Source organism: Lagopus muta, chromosome Z (genome assembly GCF_023343835.1).
Source record: "Lagopus muta isolate bLagMut1 chromosome Z, bLagMut1 primary, whole genome shotgun sequence".
NCBI lineage: Eukaryota > Metazoa > Chordata > Aves > Galliformes > Phasianidae > Lagopus > Lagopus muta.
Genome location: NC_064472.1, coordinates 14,008,067 through 14,022,264, shown reverse-complemented (window position 1 = coordinate 14,022,264; position 14,198 = coordinate 14,008,067). Strand labels below are relative to the sequence as shown.

The 14,198-nt window shown below is 41.1% G+C and overlaps 2 protein-coding genes across 3 annotated transcripts in view; one reads left to right on the top strand and one right to left on the bottom strand.

Moving 5' to 3' along the window:
- The window catches only part of GHR (growth hormone receptor), a 996,322-nt gene that overhangs the window by 509,037 nt on the left and 473,087 nt on the right, over window positions 1-14,198 (bottom strand). The window lies entirely within an intron of this gene.
- PLCXD3 (phosphatidylinositol specific phospholipase C X domain containing 3) overlaps window positions 1-14,198 on the top strand; it is a 100,590-nt gene that overhangs the window by 57,156 nt on the left and 29,236 nt on the right. Inside the window, exon 2 of the mRNA XM_048930918.1 lies at window positions 2,293-3,001. Coding sequence (XP_048786875.1) covers window positions 2,293-3,001 — 709 coding nt within the window. The remainder of the gene's footprint in view (window positions 1-2,292; window positions 3,002-14,198) is intronic.

Below are 14,198 nucleotides of genomic sequence, written 5' to 3'. Positions count from 1 at the left end.
TTGTTTGTCACTGTGTTGTGTATTGGCTGTGGTGATCAAGCTTAGCTACCTCTTCTGCAACTCCCAAAGGCTATAGATCTGACAATAAAAGGCAAATAGTTTAATTAATGTCACTATGATTTTGGGCCCACTGCTGCATTCAGTTAATCTTGTTTGTACATATATACTTCAGAAATAAAATCCTACTGAAATCAAAGGAACTTCAGTAGACAAAATGAAGGTTTGCAAGATCCATCTTGAATACCAGTAACTATGCCTTGTTTTTAAGAAGACTGAATTTACTTTGATTTCTAGATTAGTGCAGGTAACATTGAGCAGCACATTTAATGTATCACAGTGATTTTTCCCTGTGATGCTGTTGAAACACAAGTTACTGCTCTAATCATTTGTTTTACTATTAAAATTCTGTATGCAGATCTGGTCCCCTGGGGTATCAGTATGTAACAAGATACTCCATGATCTAATTGGACTCTGCAAGGAATACAGTATTGCTTCAACACTCTTCAGTAGCAATCTTCATCAAAATGGAGAATTTGTCTAATATTGAAAGTGAAATGCTGTTCAAGGAGACAACCGTGAAAAGGAGGGGTGTATAATATTTTGAGACTTTTCTCAGATTAAACAAAGAAAATTCAAGCCAGAGTTTAAGATGAATTCACAGAATCAGAGAATGGCCAGGGCTGGAAGGGACCTGAAGGATCATGAATCTCCAACCCCCCTGCCACATGCAGGGCCACCAACCTCCACATTCAATACTAGACCAGGCTGCCCAGGGCCCCATCCAATCTGGCCTTGAACGCCTCCAGGGATGAATGGGGCATCCACAGCCTCTGTGAGCAGCCTGTTCCAGCACCTCACCACTCTCTCTGTAAAGAACTTCCCCCTGGCATCCAACCTAAATCTCCCCTCCCTCAACTTAAAACCATTTCCCCTTGTCCTGCAGTTATCTACCCTTTCAAAGAGTTGATTCCCCTCCTCTTTGTAGGCTTCCTTTAAGGTATTGAAATTAGTTACGATTTGTGTGACTCCACTTATTGTTAAAGAAAATTTTACAGCTGTCACTTCAGTATAAAGGGTTTGTTGCAGCTCAGTTAAAATAGCATCACCATCAGAAATGACTGAGTAGCAGGATTTAATTAATGTGAAACTTGTTTGCTACAGCTGGTATGCCTTGGAAGATAATTTTGAAAAGCACCTACAAAAGCATAAATAACAGAAGGCATGACTTGTGCTTTGAACTCATTTTGATGCTTGAAGTTGGATCTCAGGGGGCTTAACGCTGTGATCTATTTTAGAGTTGCAGTCTTGCTGACCTGAAGGAGTTGTGCTGGTGGTATGGCACAGCCTGAGGATCAGAACTCCTTGTTGTGGTGAATGTGACCAGCATACTTGACCAGGTGGACAGTGGCTCTGCCTGCAGTGAGGCAGTCCGTGCAAACTGTGCACGGTAGACAAGTATGATAAGCATCTCTTAGGGTGAGCAATTCTTGCCTAAAAGCAGGACAGAATTCACGCTATGAGAATTATCATGTGTTTGCAGATGTCTTTAGAATCTCAGCTGCTTTCATGTAAGGATGTAAATGGTTGACAAAATGTGTGCATGTTTTTAAGGACATACCTTGACAGAACCAGAATTTTGCAAAGCAGTTTTTCTTAGATATTTGTATACAACCATGTTGTTTTGTAGAAAATGGTAGCTTCTTTACATGGGCATGTTTCGTAGTAGTCCTGTTCTTGTCGAGAGCACACAGTGGAGTTTCTGTGTTTTAATGGAGGAACATGCTATCCATGGCTCTTTTATTTATGTATCATGGCAAAAATAATTTAGAGGTATGTTTAAGAAGGAAAACAGCATTTAGTAACCTTTCTGACAATTTGAGATTTGAAGTAGAGAAAAGGTCAGAAAGGTTACACGTCTTTGGCATTTTTACACTCATGCAAAGATGTGTGGCTTGTTGTGCAAACCAGACAATGCACTGTTCAGAGCACAGGGCCAGATTCTCATCTTTGCATTGGCTCTGGGGGTATGTTATATGTCTGATTTTGTTGAAGTTTTATCAGTTTTTTTTTTTTGACATTCAGAGCCTCTGACTTACGTAGTACAGAAAGGGTCAGTAAGAGCTGAAAGAGTGAGAGAATGCCTAGACAAACTGTAAAGCAGTTACTTCTTTTCATTCAAGTTCCTGTGGAGAGCTGATGGAAAAATGTTGATAGAGATCAGAGAGAAAGAACCATTAATGCCTCCTCTTGCATGCAACCAATACTAATTGTTCTTCTTTGTTGTGTTTTTAGGTTCCCATGACTCTTTTAGCTTCTACATTGATGAAGCCTCTCCAGTTGGGCCTGAACAGCCAGAAACAGTCCAGAACTTTGTGTCTGTCTTTGGGACAGTGGCTAAAAAGCTGATGAGGAAGTGGTTGGCTACACAGACCATGAATTTCACCAGCCAGCTGGGTGCAGGTATACGGTATTTTGATCTTAGGATTTCCACCAAGCCCAGAGACCCAGACAACGAACTCTACTTTGCTCATGGCTTATTCAGTGCCAAAGTCAAGGAAGGCCTGGAAGAGATCAATGCATTCCTTGCTGACCACCTAAAAGAAGTGGTTTTCTTGGACTTCAATCATTTCTATGGAATGCAGAAATACCATCATGAAAAGCTTGTCCAGATGCTCAAGGACACATATGGAAACAAAATGTGTCCTGCTATATTTGCCCATGAAGTAAGCCTCCAGTACCTGTGGGAAAAGGAACACCAAGTGCTGGTTTTTTATCACAGCCCAGTGGCTCTTGAGGTACCATTTCTTTGGCCAGGCCAGATGATGCCAGCTCCATGGGCAAATACAACAGATCCAGAAAAACTAATTCAGTTCCTCCAGGCATCAATCACTGAAAGAAGAAAGAAGGGCTCCTTTTTTATATCTCAAGTAGTGCTGACACCAAAGGCTAGTACAGTGGTGAAAGGCGTTGCAAGTGGTCTCAGAGAAACAATAACAGAAAGGTAAGGTTTATTTAGGTAACTTGAGCTGATTGTACTGACTGTATGTTGGTAATGCTGCTTTTCTAATTCCTTTTTACAGAGACTCCAGCAGATGTGTTTCTGCTATACTACTATGGCTAAGATTCAGAACTTTAGCATAATCCTAAAATATTTAGAGTGCAGCAGATTTAAGGAGGAACTATTTTATCTTGTAAGAAACTCTGGCATAAAAGCCTCATGAAATCATATGTGATTGGATTGGCTTCCCCCCCGACGGCAGACTTTTAATTTCAAGTCTGCTTTCTTACCACAGGCACCGAACATATGCCCTTATATTTCTTCACACATTTGTCTGCATAGAATAGATCAGCTGTGAGGGACCTACAAAGACCATTGAGTCTGACTGCGTGACTACTTCAGGGCCAATAAAAAGTTAAGCATTTTATTGAGGACATTGTCCAAATGTTTCTTAAACACTAGACAGGCCATGGGGCATCAACCACCTCTCCAGGAAGCCCATGCCAGTGTTTGACCACCATCACACTGGCAGCCTCCTTTCCTACCTTTGATTCCCAGGAGTGGAGTGTGGTACCTCTCTCTGCTTCTCCTCCTTAGAGATCTACAAAGAGCAGTGAGGTCACCTCTTGGCCTCCTCCAGACTGGACATCCCAGTTATTCACACCTTCTTCTCACAGGACATGCCTTTTCGTTGTGTTATGATCTCTTTTGCCTTCTCTGGGCTCACTCAAATATCTTTGCATCATTTTTATATTGTGGAGTTCACAGTATTCAAAGTGAGACTGCACCAAGATCATTTAATTTTTGATTTATACACTGGGCTGCAAGTATTGAGTAAATATAATTATTTTTTTCATTTGCGCTGATCAGCAAAGTTCTGATTATGCAGAAATTTGCATCCTTAACTGCCTTTACTCATCTTAAAGATATATGATGTCTCTGCATACTGTCACATACAATATCATAGTTGTTAGGACTCAATTAGAGTGATTTTGCCTCCTAGCAGCCCTTCATTTATCATATTAAAAAAATTGAGGGAAGAAACTCTGTATACCATTGTAGAGGTTGTGTATTTGGAATGCTGTGTTGACAGGCCATTAGTTCTTACATTACAAAAAAATGTTGTCTGTGCAAGACATGCATTATTTATACCTTGCTGACTTTGATAAATCACAGCCAATTTTCAGCTTAAAGGCAAGTATGTGTGACTGTGTTCTTGACAACTTGCTACTAAACCTGAAATTTAATGCCAAGGCATAAGATTTCTGGTTTAAAAAAAAAAAAAAAAAAAAAAAAAAGTGTTGCAGAGTAGAATAATTTATAATGGGGAAGAACGACCTGTTAATGTTCTGGTCTCTGTATGGTTGCTTCTGTGCTAGGAAGGTCCACTGGGATCACTGCCTCTTCTCTGTGATGAATAGCACAATGTTTGTGATACTATGCCCTCTGAAGAAAACATACCTCACTTTTGAGAAGAACTGAACCATTTTTCATGGCAGCTTTCCCAAGTGACTGTTTAGTAGGAAAAATCAGGACAAATGTTATCTGAAACAACAAAACACTGACACAGAAGTTTTTATAGGCAGTTTAATATGATTCACTAATGTTTGTACAATTGTACTTGCAATCATTTGTGTATCCACAGTGTGTGTTTTATAGGTTCCTTTGGGCAGGGTACCACTCGTACTGGTGAGTCTGAAGTGCACTTCCCAGTACTGAAATCCTGCTTTGCTGATGGCTTTTACCTTTAAGTCCTCACCTTGGTGTTCAGGCATTTGTTTTCTCTGGTAAACGTCCTTCTGTGCGTTCTTCAGAACATAAAGTAGCACAGCTGAGAAACTACCAGGTTACTCTTGAAACTTGCTGCATCAATAAAATAGCAAGTTAAAAGAAATGCTTTGCCTACTGGAGATTCTGAGATCACAAACAAATTACTTGAAATGTGAGTAATCTGTTGGGCAGGACTACCTGACTTGTTTTTCCAAATTTTGACTGAGATGTTCACTGAATCATAGGGGTTGGACAGGATGGTTACACAGGAAAACACACAGGCAGGTTTTGAATATCTCCTGAGGAGACTCCACAACCCTTTTGGAAAGCTTGTTCCAGTGTTCTGTCACCCTCCCAGTAAAGTTGTTCCTTGTGTTCATATGGAGCTTTTTTATTTGTGCCCATTACTTCCTGTTCTGCCTCTTGGTACCATTAAAAGAGCCTGGCATAGGTTGTTCTCAAAGTAATGCCTCCTATCTATTTCCATGGAAACTACAAAAGGTACAAAGAGCACAATAACACTACTTAATAAAGCACATTCTCAGACTACAAAACATGTTTTTTCAGCATACTCACCACAGCTAGCTATGTGACAAGAGCCTGCAGCCTACACTCTTAAAAAAAAATGTGCACCAGCTCAAGTGATGCACTTTGCCTGAAATGCACCATTCACCATCTTTCTGTGCTCACATCTGCTGTTTGGTCTTCATACACATTCAGCAAGCATCAATGAGTGCAATTTTTTCCACATGGATGGAATGCATTGCTTTGGCTTCATACGCACTTCCACGTTAGACACCATTTTGTCAGGCTGTCCCTCTGCTGCCATCTGTCACACAGCAACAGAATGTAATGGAATATTGATGGGAAGGTTCAACCTCTACTGCCAAACCACCAATGTCTGCTTCTGACATCACAGGGCAACATAAGAAAATGGGAGCCATTACTTTATGAACAGACCTCATATAAGCACTCATTCCCTCTCAGCTTTCTCTTCTGCAGACTGAACAGTCCCAGGTCTCTCAGCCTTTCCTCAGCTGGGAAATGCTCCCTGCCCTTAATCATTTTTGTGGCCCTCTGCCAAAGTTCTCTTGAAGTTCTGTGTCTTTGAAATTGACACAGTGCACTCCTGATATGGCCTCAGCAGATAGAGGGAGAGAACCACCTCACCTCGACCTGCTGGTTATGCACTCTTCCTAATGCCCCCCAGTATACCTCTGGCCTTCTTGACCACAAGTGCGCACATGGTCAATCTGTTGTCCACCAGGTTTTTCTCTACAGAGCTCCTCTCCAGTGGGCCAGCCACTAATCTGTGCTAATGCATGGTGTTATTCCTCCCAGATGTGGGACATTTTTGCTTAGCCTTTTTTAATTTTACAAGGTTCCTCTTTGCACAAGTCTTCAGCCTGTCCAGGTCTTGCTGAATGTCTGCACAGACTTATGATGTGTCAGCCACTCCTGCCAACTTTCTGTTATCAGCAGGTTTGCTCAGGTGCACTCTAGCTCTTCATCCAGGTCACTGATGAAGATATTAAAGAAGACTAGATCCAGAACCAATGCCTGGGGAACACAGCTACAGGTCTCTAACTAGGCTCTGTGCTGCTGTGACAACCCTCTGTGCTCTGCCTGTCAGCCTCAGTTCTCTGTCTACCTCACTGTTCACCTCTCTATCACCCAACTTCTAAGCTTACCAGGAAGGGGTGGTTATGGGAGCCAGTGTCAAAAGCCTTGCTGAAGTCAAGGTAGACAACATTAGATGCTCTCATATATCCACTCTGTCATAGCATCATAAAAGGCTACCAGATTCATTGAGCATGATTTCCCCTTGTTGAATCCATGTTGACTACTGATAACTTTCTGTTCTTCCACTTATTTAGAAGTGACATCCAAAAAAAGTTGTTCCATCACCTTTACAGGGGTGGAGATGAGGCTGACTGGCCTGTAGTTTCCCACATCCTCCTTCTTGCCCTTCTTGAAATAACACTGGCTTTCCTTTAGTCTTCAGGCACCTCTCCCATTCTCCATGACCTTTCAAAGTTGATAGAGAGTGGCTTGTCAGCCACTTCTGCCAACTCCCTCAGTTCTTGGGCATGCATTCCCATCTGGTCCCATGGAACTGTGTGAGTTGAGTTTGCGTAGATCTCTGTACAGATCCACCTCGGCAAAGGGGAAGTCTTCCTTTCCACACTCTCTTATCTCCAGGGTCAGGGATTCCTGTGGGACAATCTCAGCAGTAAAGACTGAAGCAAAGAAAGTGTTCAGTATCCTCCATTACCAGGGTACTCACCTCATTCAGTGCGTCCTTTTACTGTTGACGTGCTTAAAGAAGCCTTTCTTCTTCCCTTGCCAGAAGTCTCTCCTCCCTTGCCAAATTTAAGTCCAAGTCTGCCTTAGCCTTCCTTGTTGCATTGCTGCATGTCCTGACAATATTCCTATAATCCTCCCAGGTGGCCAGACCCCTTCTCCATATTTTGAAGACTTTCTTTTTCCATTTGAGTTTTTCCATGAGCTTCTAAGTATCTTAAGTATGGATGTCAAAGGAACATGGCCAACCTCTTTTCAGTGATCTCTGGGGACAGGAGAAAGGGAGATGGCCATAAACTGGAGCATAGGAAGTTCCACACCAATATGTGAAGGAACTTCTTCACAGTGAGGGTGACAGAGCACTGGAACAGGCTGCCCAGGGGGGCTGGGGTTCTTCTCTGGAGATATTCAAGACCCCCCTGGACACCTACCTGTGCAGCCTGATGTAGGGAGGGGGATTGGACTTGATGATCTCTGGAGGCCTCTTCCAACCCCTACAATTCTGAAATGTTGTGATTCAATGCAGATTCTATGCAGATCTCCTGTCACCTTTGTCTTATTTCTCAGTGATGCACAACTCAGCTTATTTCTCAGGGATCTTGAGCTCAGGAGTAGTTCTTGAATATTCACTAAATTTTTGGGGCCTCCTTACCTTGCAAAGCTGTAACTCGTGGGATGCCTCCACATAGGTCCTTGAAGAGGTCAAAATTGGCTCTCTTGAAGTCCAGGGTTAACAGTCCTACTTACTGCCCATTTCTCTTCCCTGTAAGATCCTGGACTTCACAATCTCATGGTCAGTTCATCCACAGTTGTCTCCAGCCTTCACATCTCCAGCCAGTCCATCCTCATTTATATGAACAAGGTCAGCTGCACACCTTTCCTTGTTGGCTTTTCCACTACCTGTGTCAAATGTTATATTCTTTGCACTGCAGGAACCTCTTGGACTGTGTGTGCTTTGCAGTGTTGATTTTCCAGTAAATATCAGGGTGTCTGAAGTCCCTTGTGAGAACTAATGCCTCCTACTTTCAGCTGTCTGGAGAGCACCTCATCAGTTTCCTCGTCCTGGTCAGACGGCCTGTAGTAGACACCTATAAAGGTGTCACCCATATTAGCCTTCCCTTTAAGATTTCCACTCATTCATCATTCATCCCTAGGCAGAACTTGATCCGTACCAGTTGCCCTCAAACACAAAGAACAACTCCACTGCCTCATCTTTTTGCCTGTCTTTCCTAAGAAGTACATGGCCATGTGAACTCTGTCTGCTCCATGTAGACTTTTTTCCCTTACTTTGCATAGCTCTTTTAACCATTACAAAAGGAAAGAACTTTTAAAATATCTCCAGAGCTAGTATTTTGTCTTTCAAGTATGGAAGTTGAAATCCTACTAGTTATTAAAAAAAGTGCAGGAAGACACAGTCTTGAAACATGTGCTAATTTATACAGAAATTGAGATCATATATTGAACTAAGTGTTGAAAGTGAAAATCAAGTATACTCAAAACTGCACCTCATGTGATGATGATCCTGTTAAAAATAAATAGATGAGCAATTAAAGGGTGGAGACCTGATCCAGGTCTATAAATATCTAAGGTGTGGGGGGCAGAATGGCGAGGCCGGACTCTTTTCAGTGGTGAGTGGAGACAGGACAAGGGGAAACGGCCAGAAACTGCAGCATAGGAAGTTCCGCACAAACATGCGCAAGAACTTCTTTACAGTGAGGTGATGGAGCACTGGAACAGGCTGCCCAGGGAGGTGGTAGATTCTCCTTCTCTGGAGATGTTCAAGACCTGCCTGGATGCCTACCTGTGCAACCTGCTGTAGGGAACCTGCTTTGGCAGGGGGGTTGGACTCAATGATCTCTGGAGGTCCCTTCCAACCCCTACAATTCTGTGATTCTGTGAATACAATTAGTGGAATTGACAGAATTCTCTAATATTTCAGTAACTTAAAAGTATGGTAACCATACGAAAGGACTTGGGGTATATGTTCCAGCTACATGGAGCTTGCTATGTTGAACCATCTAATGATTATTTGCAGAAACGTTCAATTCTTTTCAGAACGAATGCACACATCGGATGCTGTTATCGCATGCAGGTACATTGTGCATGTCCTTTTGCTGGCAGCTGCATTTTTTTTTTTTTCATAAAAGAAATATTCTGTTTAGAAAATGTTTCTTTTCAGCATTTTCAAATAAAACCCTTATATGTTTCTGCTTTTCCCCTCGTCTACACAGTGGTCACTGTCACTTATCTACTTAGTTTTGAGAACAGCACGGAGTTTGGATCCTTGTGTATCCCATAAGACATATCAGATTGTTCATTACTCATGAAGATTGCAAGAACAATGGTCTGAGAGAGAAAACATGTTTTCTCTTGGTTGCAGCATCTGTCAGACTAGGAAAATCACAAGCAGACTGTATGCAGCAGTCCGTGCTCCTTCCTGTGATACGAAATATTTTCCTCCTTAGCCGATGTGCTTGTTGGCAGCTCTTTAGCATGACTGCTTGTTGTGATGCAAGTCCACTTGCTCCAGCTACAGTGGAGCAGTCTTTGATGGTGCTGCTCATGCTTTTTCAGAGCAAGCAAAGAATTTTTCCTTACTGCATCGAGACTGAGGTGGCAAGGTGAGAGGTGAAAGATACAGTTTTGTTCTCCCAAGACTGAAGTTACCAGAATTGATATTTACTGATAAACTTTCTTTATAGATATTGCTGCTATCATCAGAGATCATACTCAGTGGGATAACAACTTGAAAGAAATGAAAATTTAAAAGTCTTCCATCTTTCTACCCAGAGCAAATACAGAAGGAAAAGCTGTTTCTTGTGAACTCTTCTCACATCAATGGATCACTTCTACACAGCTTCATACCACAGCTTTTATCTGTTACTTGGATAAGGAGACTCACATATGTGTGCGTACATTACGTTCTTGCATTTGATGAAAAACTTCGAGGACTAGCAATATGTTTCTGGCGTAATGTTCTGTCAGGCACAGTTTATGTGCCAAGAAATATTCTTTGATTAGCAAACAGTATGTACCAAATGAATTACATTCCCTCTGCTTATTGAATTAACTTCACAGTGAGGTAGCTGCCTTTAGTGCATCTGAAAGACGGTTGTGAAACAACCTTTTGATGCGTGTAGAGCTGTTCTTCATACTAATGTAGTTTGTTTTCTGATTTGTAGTGAAATTACTAATTTTATTTCTAATGGGTAAATGACACTAGAGACAAGCATTATATAATCTTTGTTGTCTCTGAAGTTGAATAGTGCAAAAGAATAACAGATCTCATTTAGAGAGAAGAAAAATCTTGACGTACTTCTAAAGCTTTTGAGGAATGGAAAATAGACACATACCCAGCCTATTGTCCCTTGATTTCCAAATTAATCTCTAAGGATAATGTTCCCTACAGCTCACACATGACTAAATCTTTGACCACCATGCTAAAGCTCTTCCCTTAGCAACCAAAGCAGAAAAATTAGAAAAAAAAAAAACTGAAATCCTGCACATGGAAACCTTTGAAGTGAAGGCAAAGCATAGATAGTATTACTAACAGAGGTGGTAAGTAGGACAAGAAGCTGTCTGGAGAAAAGCCATCTCTGGGTGCAGTCATAAACTAAGCAGGGTCGTATTTAGCTAGCATATATGTGGATATTGGAAGAAAAATAATCCCTGAAATTGCAAAAAGTGCGATTTTGTGGTCAGCAACAGGGGGTGCACTCCTCTGCCAAGCCATACCTCATCCGGCTTAATTTTTAAGAGTTTCTGTGTTTCTGGAAGAGTTAGATTTTGTTGCTTTGTATCCATACAAGGCACTGACTGATGCCATTTTTAAATGGAATAAAGTGAAAAACAAGTATCAATGGAAACGGCAATTGTATTTTGCTAATTATATGAGTGCTCTGACTCCTTATAATCTTGATGTCTGCTGGCATTATGAGCTGCAGGAGAGCTGCAATTTCAGCTGAGCTGGTATGGGTTTACTACTTAGCAAACCCATAGCAACTCATCTTAAGCCATCAAGAGGCAAGAGCAGACCTAATCTCTCACTTAAGTCTGTAGTAGCAGCATGCTTTGCTATTGTTATGTTTGACTTTGAAGGCAGTTCTTTTTTTTTTTTTTTCCTTCTTTCTCTAAAAGGCACAGACTATCATTACCAGAGATTTTACAATTGAATTCTGCAATCCAGACAAATCCTTTGTATTTCTGTTCTCAGATTACTCTTTTAGCTGTTCCACAGAAGAGGAAGTCTCTGGGTTGTTGCACAGACCTTGATGTCATCTGAACTGTCTAGAAGCTACATCAGTGGTCCTATACTATAAAATCCAGAGTGGGCTGTGCGTGCTCAGCTTTTTTTACTGGCAGATGTTTTAGTGGCATTTCATCTTGGGAACTTCTGTGAGTGTGGTTTTATCTGATGGTGAAGCTGGGATAATAGTAAAATGCCACAAAATAGAGGAACGTGAGATTTTTAATAATTTTATTATGGATTAGTAGAGATCTAAGTGTGTATTAACAGCATGTGAGACTTAGTCCAGAAAAGAAGACAACATACTAGTCACCAGCTCTGTGCCAACCTGTATTATTTGATGGCTTGACTTTGCGGTTTTCTGAGAGTGGCTGCTCTTCTTTTCTTCATAAAATTTCCTCCATTTGCCCTGCTTGTGACTTATGTTAAGCACCAAAACTCCTGTTTGCAGTTATAGTGTATGCTGTGTGACTGTTCTTAAAGATATTTTATGTGATACTGTCATCACACCAAGCGCAGTCTGACACTCCATATACAGAAAGCAACAAGTGTTTTTCAGTGTGAAAAGTAAACGTTTATTCTCCAAGCTGATACTGAAGTTTAGTAATAAAAAGGCATTTAATACAAATTGTTGTGAATAAAAACTCCGCAAGTATCACAGCATTCGTGTCTCTATATAGTGTTAGCTGTAGCACACTGCAAACCATTGCCTTTAGAACAACATAAGAATATAGAACTATTGGGGCATCATCATTTTTTAAGCAGAGAAATTCTAGACTAAACAACATGTAGTTACTATGTATTTCAAGTCTGAGGTGTCCTTGCACCTGCTCAGTATTTCTAGAATGGTAGGATGTGGACAGGAAGTTGTCAGAAAGTTTCCATCAAAGTCCTGTTACACATGCTACACGTTACACATGTATTGTTCCATATGCATTTGGTAGTGGTAAGTTCTCAGCGTCCTCCAAAGCAGTAGAGGACAACTTTCAAGTATAATCTAGAGAGAATGCATTCACACACTCTAGAGAAGTCACTTGTTTATCTGTCTTCTGCAGTGGCTATTTCTAAACTTGCTTAGTAGGCTAATGGGCTTTCAGCTGTGGAAACCATTCAGGATCCCATATCAGTCCTTGGTATATGCTCTGTTGTGACGGAGGAGAAAGGAGAGATGGGAGCTGAAGGGATATTCTGAAAAGATCTATGAAATCAGCAGGAGCACTGATCATGGAATCATAGAATGGCCTGGGTTGAAAAGGACCACAGTGATCATCGAGTTTCAACCCCCTGCTATGTGCAGGGTTGCCAACCACCAGACCAGGCTGCCCAGAGCCACATCCAGCCTGGCCTTGAATGCCTCCAGGGTTGGGCATCCACAGCCTCCTTGGGCAACCTGTTCCAGTGCCTCACCACCCTCTGTGTGAACTTCCTCCTAATATCTAACCTAAACCTCCCCTGTCTCAGTTTAAAACTTCACTGCCAGGAGATACTGGCACTTTCTAAAATGTCTGAACTGTCTTTTGAGGTTAGGAGGGGAAGAGTTAAGTGGGAAGTTTCTCACCAGAAGACAGCTGTAAATGAGTAAAATGCCAGAAATCTGTGAAATAAATTCCCAGTCTGGTCAAAGTTTTATTGAAGGTTTTCTAAGCTTGAAATTAATTTTATTTAATGCTGCCCAATGCATACAAGAAAATAGCCTTTCTGGACTGCATGTAATTAGGTATGCAGGATATAGGCTGAGCTGGTACAAAACGTATAGGGAAGGCAACCTGATGACACATTCACACAAAATAAATGGCTGAAACAGGATGAGTAGAAAAAGACTTGGTAATTAGAGAAGTCAGCCAGGCAGAAGGTCTTGATGACATGCTACATTCTGTATGATGCTGAACATGCATAGGCTTGGAAAATGCTTTTCTTCTGTGAAAACTGAAGTGATAGTGTTTGTCCCTAAGGGATTCATTAATGTTCGTGAAGTGAAATGTAATTCTTTCTTAAAGAGCCACAATCCTTGTGAAAGATACTGCCTTGATAAAATATATAGCTTACTTGATTTTTCTTCCATGAGCTTGGAAATGTTCATTTTGTCAAACTTCTTGTCTAAACTTTATTGCTAGGCAAAAGCTTCATTATTCCATTTTCCTCTGTCAGACTGGTTGTTTTTTTGTTTGTTTGTTTGTTTTGACGTTGGTTTTTTTGTGGCTAAGGTACAAACTATATGTAATAGGAGATTGTAGAATCGTAGAATCATAAAATCTTTAAGATTGGAAAAGAGCACTAAGATCATCTAGTCCAACTGTCAGCCCATCACCACCATGTCCACTAACCCATGTCCGCACTGCCACATCTACATATTTTTTGAAAACCTTCAGGGACCTCTGTGGACAGCCTGTTCGTATACCTCACTACTCTTTCTGAGAAGTTTTTCCTAGTATCCAACCTGAACCTCTCCTGGCACAGCTTAAGGCCATTATCCCTCGTCCTGTCACTAGTTACCTGGGAGAAGAGGCTGACTCCTACCTCCCTACATCTTCCTTTCAAGAGTATGCCTGTAATTATAATGATAGCATTGCATATATTTTTCCATGCTGTACCGTTGCTTCAGCAGAGCATAAGCTATTATAGTAAAATCTCTTTCAGTATTTATCTTATGCTAAAGAAAATAATAAAAGATTTGTCTTTAAAACACTGAATGATCATTGGTGGAACCTGACCTTTGGCAAAATTTTAATTTTGAAGCTGTTGATCCAAGAGGCTTTGTAACTAAGCAACTGTCATACAGAATGTATTATGTCATAAAACAGTATTAAGATATAGAGGAGATTGAGAGCTTCAAGTCAGAGCCATGGTGACATGCAAGTACTTTCCCAGTGAAATTTTTCA